We start from the raw sequence: 15,543 nt of genomic DNA on the forward strand, positions 1-15,543 counted from the left end.
TTCATGTCTCCACACTAAAGGGATACCCTGTGCACGGCACCAAGACAATGCAGTAAGATACAGAAAGTTATCTTAAAAACAATAATTAGCTTTTAGAAATTTTCCACATTTCTCGCTGTCTCTGTAACTAAGTTCTGAATTTCTGATGAACTGCTTTTCACGACACTTACTGTAAATTACTCACTTTACAGTCTTTACTGCTGGCCAGAGTTATTCTTAATTCTATACCCTGTCTCACACTAGAAATGGGATGAATATATCCTCCAAGTTCTGTTGGATACAGTGTATTCTTTTCTGTCAATGACAGTATGCATTATCAGCAAACATATTCCGAGTTTAAAACTATCCACTTATGTACTAGAGTGTTCAAAGTGTGTATAAACTGAGATTAAATTTGATGTATCCATATTTACATTTTTTTAAACTCAGTGATGTACAATATGACCTTTCTGCCAAACAATCTTCAACCAAACATCCCTTAACTGCTGCATTCATTAAATTTAATAAATATTATGTTTGCTTACCTCTACTCTATTAGATATTTTCTTTATGTTCTCTTTATAAAACTGACTCATTCAAAATGTATCAATCTCATTTTGTATCACAGTGGAAGGGGTAGGGTGGCGGTGGGGAGAGGAGGAGTGGGGAGGGGGAGATATGGTGTATGGCGTGGATAAATGAGAAACTTGGCCAAAGGGCTACACTCACTCCTGTTAATGTGTTCCCTATCTTCTAACTGAACAATGCTTCCTCTAAGTATATTTATAGAAATAGCTATGTGACATCAAAGCTATTTTCAAAGCAAATTTATCATAACAAATGATCAATTTGTAGCTCATAACCCCTGCATGAATTACTTCATGCAGCAAGCATTAATACAATAATCCATATAGACTATAAAATTTTTATAATTTGCAAATAAACATACATTATAAACATTTTTTGGCAATTACAAGCATTGCTACAATGCTTCAACAAGGTCACATAAATTGTAGTAAATTTTACAATAAGTTGTAAACAATAATTTAACTACACGGCAATAAGAAACTGCTCCGATGGCTGCAAAAATATACCACCATGGTATTGTTGAGTGTCTTCTGTCACTTAATGACATGACAACTAATATAAAGCCAATTCAGAGTAAAGCTTTAAATAACACATTTAAAAACAAATTTAAGGTGTTATAGCTCATTGGCTGTTAAGTAAATACTGTTTCCTGTGATTGTGGCACTACTACAAGAAAAGAAGACTGCTGAAACAAAATAGAAGTGAGTAGTGAAGCAGACACAGCATAGATGAAGCACCTCCACGAAATTCAACAACAAATAACATATTTCATAAATAGCTCAAGTACAGTTATGGCTACCGTTTCTAAAATATTACAGTGTAGACGAAAATTTATGTAGTTTAGGTGGCTGTACATGGATTACACTTAAAAATTACACTTTGTTTTGGTGTGTTACAGTCTTTGTGAAACTATTATCAATAAGGTTTGATGCAGCAATAAAAATACATATTTAACCTCATTAATTTTTTATGTACAGCATACAACAGCACTGCAGAACAAACAGCCAACATAAATTCCAGCCTTGATGTTACTCATGCAGATTCCAACAAATAATATAATTTCTCATCATTATGATAGTTTTTTATATATTTTTGAAGTCACTGCACTTCAGATGGCAACTGCTCTACTTCACCCATTTCAGTTATAGTGTCATCATCCATTGAATAACTTATCATGAATTTCAGGGAAACTGGTTCCTGAAAATGGAAGTAAAAAATGTGTAGTCCAACTTTCAGTAACAACAACAACAACAACAACAACAACAACAACAACAAATGATAGCAAAACACTGAATCAATTATGCACTTCATATGTTCAGTGAAGTGTAGTAGTGCACTTAAATTAAAAACTAGTACTATGGCACTTCTGTGAGAGCTAGTGAAGTGGCAAAAAGGGAGCAGGGGTGGAGGCAGTCGCCAACTGTATTGACCATTTTAAATACAGTGGACATATTTAAATTTTTTAATAGACGAACAGTAGCCACCTCCTGATCTCACTTTTCAATATAGTGAAACAGCTCATCTTTTAACAAGCAATGCAATGACTGTTCATTCAAAAAATAATTCACTTGTAAATGTGTACAGACAAAATGATAATTTCCTTCTCTTAAGGAGTTTAAAATACTATCAACAGTAATTTAATCATGTACATGTCCCATAATAGGTTACAGAGAACCACTGGGAATTTGCTGCATGTTATTGCTTGTATCAATGTCCCACTGGTAGAGGGAAACCTGCTAACATTTTGCAGAATTCTTACAGTTACAGTTTGCACCTGTAGGTTATAGCTACTATTTCTTGAACTGAATTACTTTGTGCCAGCAGAAAGGTAACCCAATGAACAGATTTGCAATGCAGGCTGCTGTTGCGTCTTCCTGGCCTATTTATATCAATGAAGTGCATGCATATACTGACATTTGTCCATGCTGAGCACCTGTTGTGCGAGTTAAAAACTTGGGAGAGATGCAATATCCACTGATGCGTGTGTGCATTTTACCTGTCTTGTAGTTTTTGTGCAGTCATTTTCTGAGAAATTAGAGGTTAGAAATAACCACTTATGTCCCACTCCTACCAATGTGGTACATCAAACAGTGGGAATGTTATTTTTTTCATACTGTCATTTCTGACCACAACAACAATAATTAAAATAACCATATACTAATGTCTTTCACCCGCAGGAAAGGGGGTGGGGATGTGAAAGAAAGAAAGCCAGATTTTTCCCATTTAAAAAATACACTTTTTCCATGTTAACTGACATAATTTCCCTCTGAGCTGTAATAGTTATTAATTGTTTGCGTGGTAATCGTTTTATACACTGATGTAGAACTTCCTGGCACTTTAAGAAATGGAAAAAAAATGACTATGTTTTTGGAAAGATCTCTGACGCGCTGCAACATGCACACTGCACGTTTTCTAATTATGAAAGTATAAATGCAAATTCCACCAAATGCAGCACATTAGTTTCCGAAGCACTGAAATCAAGATTGCAATGCACTTTTGTCAGCCAACCAAAGCTCATGTCACCTGATCTCGCCAGCCGATTACAGCAGATATTCAGAGCATAGGACACGTGATGCAGTCAGCCAATAGCTACATCCCTGTTAAGTGGCGTGAACACACAAATAGGAAAAGTTAATGGTTTAGATTAATGTACTCTTAGTTAGTTACAAGCAAAGCTAAGCTTTCACATATAATATTAGCCCTTTGTTGTGCTTGTTACCATTTAAGATATATTACAGACAAATGTGCCACTAAAATTTTAAAAAATGACATAAATGGCTGGTCTTTTGGATCCGAAATTTTTCTCCCTGGCTGGACCTCAAAGTGTTAAGTTTTGAATGAGAGTCCTACACATTGTGATTTAAGGAATTCATCGCACATTCTCCCACGTAACGTAATTCATCTTGTGTAAAAGGAAATTTACTTAGAAAGTAACGCTTCTCAAATCACCATTTGCAACATTCTCCTCGATCTGTTAGAAATAGGTTCATTTGACCAGTTGCCAGAGATGTCAGGAAACATGCGTTACTGCACACACAGAGCTACGATGATGTTGTAAGGCCTTGCTTGGCATTTGCTCTACTCATATGCCTCAAACACTTGTTTGTATATGCCAGAACTAAGCACAATAATTTTTTATGAGATCTTCAAACACTATAAAAAATTAATAAGGTCATCTGAGAAGCCAAGAAATTGTACAACTGGCAGTTTATATTCTACTTCAGCATTAAATATAAAGCTTTATGGGGAGTTATAATGTAAAAAAAACTGTGTGCTTCCAGCTTATAATTTACCGAAGAACGGCGTTCTGTAAATTTAAGCCAAAAACAACACAAATTAAGAAATAACGTCAAGCCTAGAGGAGGTATCAGATAAGAGTTGAAACATGTATTGTGATAAAAAGAAATTGTTTCAAGGAAGGCAGATTTGTAAAATTCTGCTTAAGCTGTCAATGTATTTGAAATAACATAATTTATTAAATACTACTGACCAAGTTTGCCCTTTTAGTCATCTTCAAATGAACATCAACTTATGTTCATAGGTATATAGGGTGGTCCATTGATAGTGATCCGGCCAAATATCTTAGGAAATAAGTATCAAACGAATAAACTACAAAGAACTAAACTCGTCTAGCTTGAAGGGGGAAACCAGATGGCGCTATGGTTGGCCCGCTAGGTGGCGCTGCCATAGGTCAAACGGATATCAACTATGTTTTTTTAAAAATAGGAACCCCCATTTTTTATTACATATTCATGTAGTACGTAAACAAATATGAATGTTTTAGTTGGACCACCTTTTTCGCTTTGTGATAGATGGCGCTGTAATAGTCACAAACGTATAAGTACATGGTATCACATAACATTCCGCCAGTGTGGACGTATTTGCTTCGTGACACATTACCCGTGTTAAAATGGACCGTTTACCAATTGCGAAAAAGGTCGATATCATGTTAATGTATGGCTATTGTGATCAAAATGCCCAATGGGCGTGTGCTATGTATGCTGCTCAGTATCCTCGACATCATCCAAGTGTCCGGATCATTCGCTGGATAGTTACGTTATTTAAGAAAACAGGAAGTTTTCAGCCACATGTGAAACATCAACCACGACCTGCAACAAATGATGATGCCCAAGTACCGTATTTACTTGAATCTAAGCCGCACTCAAATCTAAGCCGCACCTGAAATTTGAGACTCTAAATTCAAGGGGAGACAAAAGTTTTAGGCCACATCTCCAAATCGAAACAAAGTTGGTCCATTGTAATATGAGACACAATTTAGATCGAATGAATGACGATACAGCTACAGTAGTTTGGTTCGAGTCGTAAGCTTAGCAGTTACGCTTTGCCAGGTAGCCATTGCTATGCGTCAGGCGCTCCGTCCTTATTTATACGTGTACAATTCGTTTTTCACGTGCTTTGTCTGGTTTGAATTGATTGCTTATTTTTCTTTGATCTGATAAGCGCCGTTTTCTTTGTTATAGGTGTTTACGTCACTCTAAGCTGAAAATGCATTACTGCACTGTGTCATGCATTGTTTGTTGCATTCTGATAGAATCGTCTCATAAGCGAAACACTGGCAAGAGACTGGTATTTGTTGTTACTTACACTGCTGCTTTCTTTGCTAATGATTAACAAGAACCAAATAATAGACTGCGTATGATAGATGTTCCGAACGACAGTTTAGCGAAAATTTTTCTCTGTTTGAAAATCTTTGCAGGCGCCTCTTTAGTACGTTACATTCTGCACAGAAATTAGAGTCATCTTAGATTTAAAAATGTAGTCAATTGCCATGCTTCATTTCTGACTGTATCACTATTAGGCATAAGAATAATACGAATATAAAGATGGCATGATATGTATATTCTTCCGCGTTTGCTGTTGTCTCACTCTAGTTTCGTAGTTTATTAGGCAGACAGGATTTAAATGAGATAGCAGCAAACACGAAACAATACGTTGTAAAATGTTTATATTCGTGTTATTCTTATGGTGAAGAGAATACTGCATGTGATTCACAATTCATAAAAGTTCCTATTAGTAACCATCTCTTCTCACAGGTAGGAAAAAATCCAGAATGTAGAGTTGGCCATATTGACAAACATCCCAAACACTCTTGCCAGTCGGATTTTCGTAGTACATTGAAATGCTGCTGCTACATTCGAAGATGAACAATACGGAATTTGTATTTACTTCGTTGGATAATGTACGAAAATGCAGTGGTCGAAACTCGGGGCGGAGAAAAAAGCTCATATTCCACCTTTTTTTTTTTTTAATTGACGCAGCGGTTTTGCTGCCAGTATTTATCTTTGTGCCTACAAAGCATGCCTATGTAGCGCTACATATATTCGACGACAGAAGTTAGTTGTGGCGGCACCCACCAACATTTTTCAGAACTTCCGCTTGCTTTGCCCTCGATTCTAAGCCGCAGGCGATTTTTTGGATTACAAAAACTGGAAAAAAAGTGCGGCTTAGATTCGAGTAAATACGGTAGGTGTTTTAGTTGCTGTTGAAGCTAATTCACGAATCAGTAGCAGACAAATTGCGCAAGAATCGGGAATCTCAAAAAGGTCAGTGTTGAGAATGCTACATCAACATCGATTGCACCCGTACCAAATTTCTATGCTTTAGAAAGCATCGCTCCTGCGAAACGCAACTCGCCCTTTTTGCACATGATATCTTGCAAACCATGGATGAAGGGTATCAGACGCATGCCATATTCCTTGATTTCCGGACAGCATTTGACTTGGTGTCCCACTGCAGACTCCTAACTAAGGTACGAGCATATAGGATTGGTTCCCAAGTATGTGAGTGGCTCGAAGACTTCTTAAGAAGTAGAACCCAGTACGTTGTCCTCAATGGTGAGCGTTCATCGGAGGTGAGGGTATCATCTGGAGTGCCCCAGGGAAGTGTGGTAGGTCTGTTGTTGTTTTCTGTCTACATAAAAATGATCTTTTGGATAGGGTGGATAGCAATGTGCAGCTGTTTGCTGATGATGCTGTGGTTTACGGCAAGGTGTCGTCGTTGAGTGACTGTAGGAGGATACAAGATGACGTGGACAGGATTTGTGACTGGTGTAAAGAATGGCAGCTAACTCTAAATATAGATAAATGTAAATTAATGCAGATGAATAGGAAAAAGAATCCTGTAACGTTTGAATACTCCATTAGTAGTGTAGCGCTTGACACAGTCACGTCGCTTAAATATTTGGGCGTAACACTGCAGAGTGATATGAATGGCAGTTGTGGGGAAGGCGGATAGTCGTCTTCGGTTCGTTGGTAGAATTTTGGGAAGATGTGGTTCATCTGTGAGGGAGACCGTTTATAGAACACTAATATGACCTATTCTTGAGTACTGCTCGAGCGTTTGGGATCCCTATCAGGTCAGATTGAGGGAGGACATAGAATCAATTCAGAGGCGGGCTGCTACATTTGTTACTGGTAGGTTTGATCATCACGCAAGTGTTACAGAAATGCTTCAGGAACCCAGGTGGGAGTCTCTAGAGGAAAGGAGGCGTTCTTTTTGTGAATCGCTACTGAGGAAATTTAGAGAACCAGCATTTGAGGCTGACTGCAGTACAATTTTACTGCCGCCAACTTACATTTCGCTGATAAGATAAGAGAGATTACGGCTCGTACAGAGGCATATAGGCAGTCATTTTTCCCTCGTTCTGTTTGGGAGTGGAACAAAAAAGTGGTCCAACTAAAACATTTATATTTTTTTACGTACTACATGAATATGTAATAAAAAATGGGGGTTCCTATTTAAAAAACACAGTTGATATCTGTTTGACCTGTGGCAGCGCCATATAGTGGGCCAACCATAGCGCCATCTGGTTTCCCCCTTCAAGCTAGACAAGTTTCGTTCTTTGTAGTTTTTTCGTTTGACGCTTATTTCGTGAGATATTTGGCCCGGTCACGATCAATGGACCACCCTGTATTGCATTAACAAATCTGACTTTATGTCATAAAAGAAACAGGACATTTTACTCCAAGAGCACCATTTTTGTAAACCATATTAAAATTAAAGTGCACATTCGTACGTCCAGAGTCATGCAGAAATAGGCTGCTAGCTGGTATTATGCTTTTGAGTGTGGTTTTCAGGATGCGAATTTTTTTGGAGTACCACCACTGCATTATCTCAGGTTCGGTTTTTTATTTTAGCATTATGCTGTATGTTGCAGAAGATGAAAACATGCACTTCAAATTCAACAAACAGTAGAACTAGCCGGTAGTGTGGAATGAAATACTTCGTTTCAAATAAACTGGTTGCCTCTGCGAAACTGTTAATAAACTCCAAATTTCCTTAGCAATCAACAAAATAACTCCACTGCTCTGCAAGATGATTAATGCTTGATTGCCAACAATGTGGAAATAAAATAGAATCAGAAAACTGAAACTAATGAAATATTTCAGTCTTCTATAGTTATGTGAATGTATTTTAATTCACTTGATAGCGCCCACCCACAGAAATCCAGTTTGTTTCCATTTGACGTGAGATCTATAAACAAAGAGAAAACCGTAAACTCCCGAAATGTGAACACAGGTCATGTGGAGACTACTACCATCCGCCCGCCCCCACTGCCAAATTACAACTCAGACTGCTCTGCATATGCACGAATCTGGCAGCCTGACCAGGCTAGAAAAAGTTTTCCAGCTAGCATCTGGCTGCTTGCTGCTACTGCTTATGCAGCTGACAGTCATGCTTCAAGTAGCGAGAAGTGGGAGAATGTGCTGCTCACACAATACTTCACCTCTTTGCATGTGCATGTGTCCTCTTGTAACTGATCAAAGGAAACTAATGTTAACAGTTGTGATGTCATGATCATCGAAAGCAGTTTGTTGTTGCAAAGTATTGCACAGTTCTGTCATAAAGCCTCTGACACATTTTGCTGCTGGCAGACACCTGTGTTTTGTTGTAAATGGACCATTTGCTTTGGAATTTAAGTTTCATTTTGGTGTTTTTCCCTAATTTATGCTTTATTGCTGCAGTACTGTTCTCCAGCATTGGGCTAAAGTAAAATTCTTTGTTAGATTATCAGTTCTTATTATAAGTCAAAATTACAAAAATTTAACTGAAAACTAAAATAATGAAAAATTCCCATGTTTTCTTGTATGAAACAAAATCCTGTTGCCCCCCCCCCCCCCCCGGGGCATATACACCCTGCAAATATGTATTTATGATTTTTGCCATATCAGCCAGTCAATACTTCAAACATGATATTTGGAAAAATTATCAGTGGTTTACAGCCGTATTATACATAATGGTGAATATGATTTTGTAGATTTTCTGCAGGAACTTTTAATTTGATATTTTCCTTGTTAACTACGATGTCACCTTTCTTCGGCTATCTGCCTGCACTAAATCTTTTGGATAGATTCATTATGGGTTCATCCATCACTTCCAAGTCAGAAAGAAACTGCATTAGGATAAGAACAATGTTCAAAATTTAACCAATGTAGCTATTGTCTTTTTCAATATCCACTGCTGAGCAATGTCAATCAGTATTTTTTCTATTAATTAATTTGTTAATTTTTTCTTCCTAGTCTACCTTTTCTCCAGCTTTAAATGCATAGTGCAACGTCATATCAAAATATTGTTTGACCAGGTGTGCAGAAGTGAATATTTGTAGGAAATCCTTCGGATGTTAACACTGAATCACATGCAAATGGAATTAAATCTCAAATCTCACTGTACTGAAATGGAACAGACTTATCTTTGCTAGCAGGATATTGTACACCAAAGGTAATTATTCTGTTTTATGCTGTACTCATTCACAAGTTTATTTAATTCTTACTACAGCAAATTAACAAAATGAATATTGTTAATATTGTAATACTGAACACTATAAGCACAAAATGATAAAATGTGCAAAAGGTCTGCATTTGTTGACCATAATCTTTTTAAGCCTCAGACAGAAAGTGTGAAATGCAAATAAGTTACCTGACTGTATACCCACTCACTTTTGCTATATGTGTGTTATATTGTTGCATTAACAGGTGTCAATAGATGTAAGCACTATTTTATAAAGGTCCTGTAGTGTGAGGTGTTTACTCATGCCAACAGATAATGTAACAGACATTCTCTTTTTATTTTTGAGTTGTTTAACCTAAATACTAGAAGTTAAAACAACTGCGGTTTCAATACTTTACAGTGTGTTTTGTCTAAAAAGGTTATAATATCAGTTTAACACGACAATGTTAGAATTTTTTAGGTCTTCAGATTAATATACAGTGTCTTTCTAATGTGAATATTTGTGTTTAGGTGTCAATGCAAATGGTTTGAAGATTCTAACATATCACCACCACATTACAATAATATGCAAAATTAATTATTTCCATACTAAATATTAAAAATACCCTTCATCATTCAACTGAGGCAGAGTCATCAAAATACTTTTTAAATTATTATTGTGACTTGATTCCTCACCTTTCTTGGATTTGCAATCAGCATGACTTGCGTGATGGCGGAAGGTGGCAAAAATGGGCTGTGCCCAGGAAGTTCAGATCCAGATGGAGGCTGAAGCCTTAACTTGCACGACTGTAACAAAATAAATTATATGTCATGCAAAAAAAGACAAAGCATCATTGAACAAGGGCCTGCAATGTAAATGTATGTCTTTCAAGTTTTTGCACTTAAGGTGAACCAGTTAGCACTCTTGATAAAACAGTCTGACACTGATATTGCTTTTAATTTTTTTTTTTTGGGGAAAAAAAAACAACATAAAACACGAATTCAGTTAAGTCAGACTAACTTTCAGATTTCCATTTACGTTTACAAATATCATCACCTTAAAACTACAAATGGCTGAAAGCAGGGTGAGACTACAGCCATTATATTTCTCAAAGACATGCAGCTCCACTCTATGGTTTGTTGATTTTGGTATACTTACCCCTTTTGGAATTGCAGGTGTGGACTATTCAGGATGATGAGGTCACCATAAAAATCGAACTCTAGCATTCTACAGGTGAGAATGTGAAGTGTTAGATCCCTTAATTGGGAAGACAGGCTACAGAATTTGAGAAGAGAAATGGATAGGTTGATGTTATATATACTGAATATAAGTGAAGTATGGTGGCAGGAAGAACAGGATTTCTGGTCATTTGTGTAAAGGCTTATCAATAGAAAATGACATAGGGATAACACAGGACTAGGACTAAGAATGAACAGGAAAACAGGGCTGCTGGTAAACTATTATGAACAGTATAGTGTGTGTGCTACCACTGACCAGATGCACACAAAGGCAAGATCCACTACAATAGTACAAGAAGGCCCTATGAATTATGTCCACTAACACTGTAGATGATGAAGAGATAGAAATAGTGTGTGATGAGATTAAACAAATTATTCAGTATGTTAAAATGGAAATTTAATTGTGTGGGACAGGTACCTGATAATAGGAAAAGTAAGAGTTGGAGCTACTACAAGGTTCGAAATAGATTGTATAAAGGCAAAACAAAAGACTTTACAACCAACACATTTCCGCAAATAGATGTGCACTCTGATCATAATGTATCTGTTATGAACTGCTGATTTAAACTTTACAAAATTGCAGAAAGACAAGGGGGAGGTGGGGTGGAGGAGGGGGGGGGGGTGGACCACCACCAAAGATTGTCGTCAGTTTCAAAGTGAGCCTTAGGTAAAAGTGACAAACTGGGGGAAAGGAAACAGTAGAAGACAACCAGGTAGCTTTCAGATGGAATAGTGAAGGCAGCAGAATAACAACTACGGAAAAAAAAGAAAGAAGAACCAGTCTAAAGCCCTGGACAAAACACCACCACCTCCACCACCACCACCACTGCACAATTCCAGTTCCTTTGGTACTGTTACTGAGCCTCTTCCTGTTTCTTCTGTCCATGCATAATCTGTCATGGAGATCATCATCCACTGTCCTTCCCCTGTCAGCACGGTCTTCCTTTAACATGTCCAATAACAGGTTCTGGATCTTCCTAATGGGCGTTTTTCTTCCACCTCTCTTTCCAAATCTATTCGGACTGTTCTTGAAGTCTCCAACCCATTACAAGCCCTTACTACAGTAGTCTGGATGTACTGCTTCTGACCAAGTGGAATGTCTTGGTACCCGCTTTCTTCCTCATCTCCTCATTCCTTAACTTATCCACCTTAGTTTTCTGGATGGTGGATCTAAGGAAAGTCTTCTGGATGGTGGAACTAAGGAATTTCATTTCTGATCTGATGCCCAGTCTCGTTCTGGAGATTAATTCTACACACTCTACGTATGTGGTCTCATAATTTCACGATTGATGAATGCCCTTCTCTGCTGACTGCTATCACCACTGTCGTGGTCTCCCTGATGTGGAGGTTGTAACCCTAGAACTTGGATTTCCACACATTTGAGTCTGGTCTGAACTTCCTCTTCTGGATCACCTCAGACCACGACATAATCAGCAAAAGCAACAGCCTTATTATTATTATTTCTTTACTTTCTCAGATGTTAAGTCTGGTTAAGAATGGAAAGTGACGCGGACCTTGATCAAGCATCACTTCCTATTAACTGTACAGTATGTGTTATATTGCATTTAGGAACTTTCGGGTAATTGAACATGTATCAATAATTACGGATTTCTGTAGTTGTATATATATGTTTGGATGTAGCTGTATTGCATTGATGTACTGGTGGATATTGTGTGGTATGACTCCTGTAGTTGATAGTGTAATTGGTATGATGTCAACTTTATCCTGATGCCACATGTCCTTGACTTCCTCAGCCAGTTGGATGTATTTTTCAATTTTTTCTCCTGTTTTCTTTTTTATATTTGTTGTATTGGGTATGGATATTTCGATTAGTTGTGTTAATTTCTTCTTTTTATTGGTGAGTATGATGTCAGGTTTGTTATGTGGCGTTGTTTTATCTGTTATAATGGTTCTGTTCCAGTATAATTTGTATTCATCATTCTCCAGTAAATTTTGTGGTGCATACTTGTATGTAGGAACTTGTTGTTTTAAAAGTTTATGTTGTAAGGCAAGCTGTTGATGTATTATTTTTGCGACATTGTCATGTCTTCTGGGGTATTCTGTATTTGCTAGCATTGTACATCCGCTTGTGATGTGATCTACTGTTTCTATTTGTTGTTTACAAAGTCTGCATTTATCTGTTGTGGTATTGGGATCTTTAATAATATGCTTGCTGTAATACCTGGTGTTTATTGTTTGATCCTGTATTGCAATCATGAATCCTTCTGTCTCACTGTATATATTGCCTTTTCTTAGCCATGTGTTGGATGCGTCTTGATCGATGTGTGGCTGTGTTAGATGATACGGGTGCTTGCCATGAAGTGTTTTCTTTTTCCAATTTACTTTCTTTGTATCTGTTGATGTTATGTGATCTAAAGGGTTGTAGAAGTGGTTATGAAATTGCAGTGGTGTAGCCGATGTATTTATATGAGTGATTGCCTTGTGTATTTTGCTAGTTTCTGCTCGTTCTAGAAAGAATTTTCTTAAATTTTCTACCTGTCCATAATGTAGGTTTTTTATGTCGATAAACCCCTTCCTCCTTCCTTTCTGCTTAATGTGAATCTTTCTGTTGCTGAATGTATGTGATGTATTCTATATTTGTGGCATTGTGATCGTGTAAGTGTATTGAGTGCTTCTAGGTCTGTGTTACTCCATTTCACTACTCCAAATGAGTAGGTCAATATTGGTATAGCATAAGTATTTATAGCTTTTGTCTTGTTTCTTGCTGTCAATTCTGTTTTCAGTATTTTTGTTAGTCTTTGTCTATATTTTTCTTTTAGTTCTTCTTTAATATTTGTATTATCTATTCCTATTTTTTGTCTGTATCCTAGATATTTATAGGCATCCGTTTTTTCCATCGCTTCTATGCAGTCGCTGTGGTTATCCAATATGTAATCTTCTTGTTTAGTGTGTTTTCCCTTGACTATGCTATTTTTCTTACATTTGTCTGTTCCAAAAGCCATACTTATATCATTGCTGAATACTTCTGTTATCTTTAGTAATTGGTTGAGTTGTTGATTTGTTGCTGCCAGTAGTTTTAGATCATCCATGTATAGCAAATGTGTGATTTTGTGTGGGTATGTTCCAGTAATATTGTATCCATAATTTGTATTATTTAGCATGTTGGATAGTGGGTTCAGAGCAAGGCAGAACCAGAAAGGACTTAATGAGTCTCCTTGGTATATTATTATTATTATTATTATTATTATTTAGTGATGCTGCTGCCATTTGACTGTAATAATTTTTATTTTATTGCTATACACTCCAGATTTCAGCCTTAGGCCATTTTCTAGTACAAAAACTTATATATATGTCATAAGACATCAAATAAGTTTTTGTAACTAAAAATGGCCTAAGGCCAAAGCTGGATTGTATAACAATAAAGTAAAAGTTATTATCAAATGGCAGCAGCATCACTCAAAAACTTTACTATGATTGTGGCCTCAGCCAAAATAATAACAATCACCTGTATTGAGTTCACCAAAACTTTTCTTAGTGTTCTTTATTATATTATCCATAAGATGATCTTCTCTCCTCAACTTGTTCACAGCTAGCACAGTTGTGGTATAGCACCTGGATTTTTCATACCTGTCCTTCCAGTCCATTCCTTTTCCTCAGGCACTCCCAGATCTACTTCCTCGGAACACTACTGTATGGCTTTTTCTACACCTTAAAAAACAATTAACAGGTTTTTGTCTTCATCCCAGTATTTTTCCATTAGTACACTGGTACCAAGGAAGATCCATTGATTATATGTTATTTCTGATGCTGTTCTGATCGGTTTTAAAACCATTCTCAATCTTCACGCTATGATTTTCTCCAGACTTTTCATCCCGTGTGACAGCTGGGATATTCCTCTCTGAACTAATCATTCTCTGTCTACTGCCTTTCTTAAACATAGGAATTAAAACACTATTGCTCCTGTCTGTGGGAATCTTGTTGTCTTTCCACAATGTACTGAGTGTTTTGTGTAGCAATTGTAGGCTCTGGATATGTTTTGCCTTTTATCGTGCCTGCATTTACTACATCTGCACCTGGAGTTTACCACTAAACACAGATTTTAAAGTTGTCTCTGTTTCTGTCCAGATGGCAGGAAGCTACTCACTGTGGTTTTGATTATCTGTTTTTTTTTTTTTTTTTTTCAGTTCTTCAACTGGACAAAATGGTCCTTCAGGATTTCTCTGATGACAATTTCTTTTCTAACCAGATTTACATCTTCATCTCCAAGTGCCTTTACAACATTCACTTTACCTCTGATAACATTGTACAGTTGTTTCTCATTGCCTCTGCTACCCTCCTCAACTTTCTGGGCAAATACCTGCCATGTCTCAGTCTTCTCTTCTGTGACTGTTCTTTCAAATCATTGTTTTTTATTTCAGTATTTCTAGTAAGTTCTGGTTTCCTTTTTTCTTGGTCGCTTTCTTTTTGCCCAAGATTCTGTTACGGCTGTATCACTCTTTCATTCCACCATGGCATTCCCTTTTCCCTTGTTTTCACACTTGTCTTCTCACAGACTGCTACTGCCTGCTTCACCAAGCTGTTCTGTAATGTAGTCCAGTCAGGCTCTCCAGTTTTCATTTCACCTTTTGGTATCTCAGTTATTATTTACATATTTTACAATAGTTTCAAATTTTTAAATGGGACAAAGCCAATTGACAGTAAAATCCTAAAAGTAAGACAAATGAGAATGTCAGTGGTGTTTCATGCAGGAAGCTAGTGCAAGTAGTTTACGAGTTATCATACAGTGAAAATCGTAAACACTAACAGCTGTTTTTTCCATCCTATTTGCTTAAATGCTATGCGATGATGCTATGTTTGTTTACATTGTTTGTGTGTACACTGTGATTGCACTGCGATGGTCCTGACAGTTATTGTGTGATAGTGGACACAGGAGGACATGCTTGGAAGAAGCATACATGTTTATGGTGAATGTAAGAAGATGTAGAAAGAATCCCGTTTGTTTGTGTACTGTCTACACAGAAAGGTATCCCAAGAGAAATCAATCAACAT

General features: G+C 37.0%; 1 protein-coding gene across 4 annotated transcripts in view; it reads right to left on the reverse strand.

Annotated features, from left to right (window-relative positions):
• Positions 1-950: 950 nt before the first annotated feature.
• LOC126200231 (ADP-ribosylation factor-binding protein GGA2) overlaps positions 951-15,543 on the reverse strand; it is a 136,800-nt gene continuing 122,207 nt past the window's right edge. For all 4 annotated transcript variants that reach the window (XM_049936692.1, XM_049936693.1, XM_049936694.1 and 1 more), the window contains exons 10-11: positions 9,991-10,101; positions 951-1,764 (exon numbers count right to left, since the gene is read on the reverse strand). In XM_049936692.1, the coding sequence (XP_049792649.1) occupies positions 1,666-1,764; positions 9,991-10,101 (210 nt within the window). In that variant the 3' untranslated portion in view covers positions 951-1,665. The remainder of the gene's footprint in view (positions 1,765-9,990; positions 10,102-15,543) is intronic.

This window comes from Schistocerca nitens, chromosome 1, assembly GCF_023898315.1.
Source record: "Schistocerca nitens isolate TAMUIC-IGC-003100 chromosome 1, iqSchNite1.1, whole genome shotgun sequence".
Lineage (NCBI taxonomy): Eukaryota > Metazoa > Arthropoda > Insecta > Orthoptera > Acrididae > Schistocerca > Schistocerca nitens.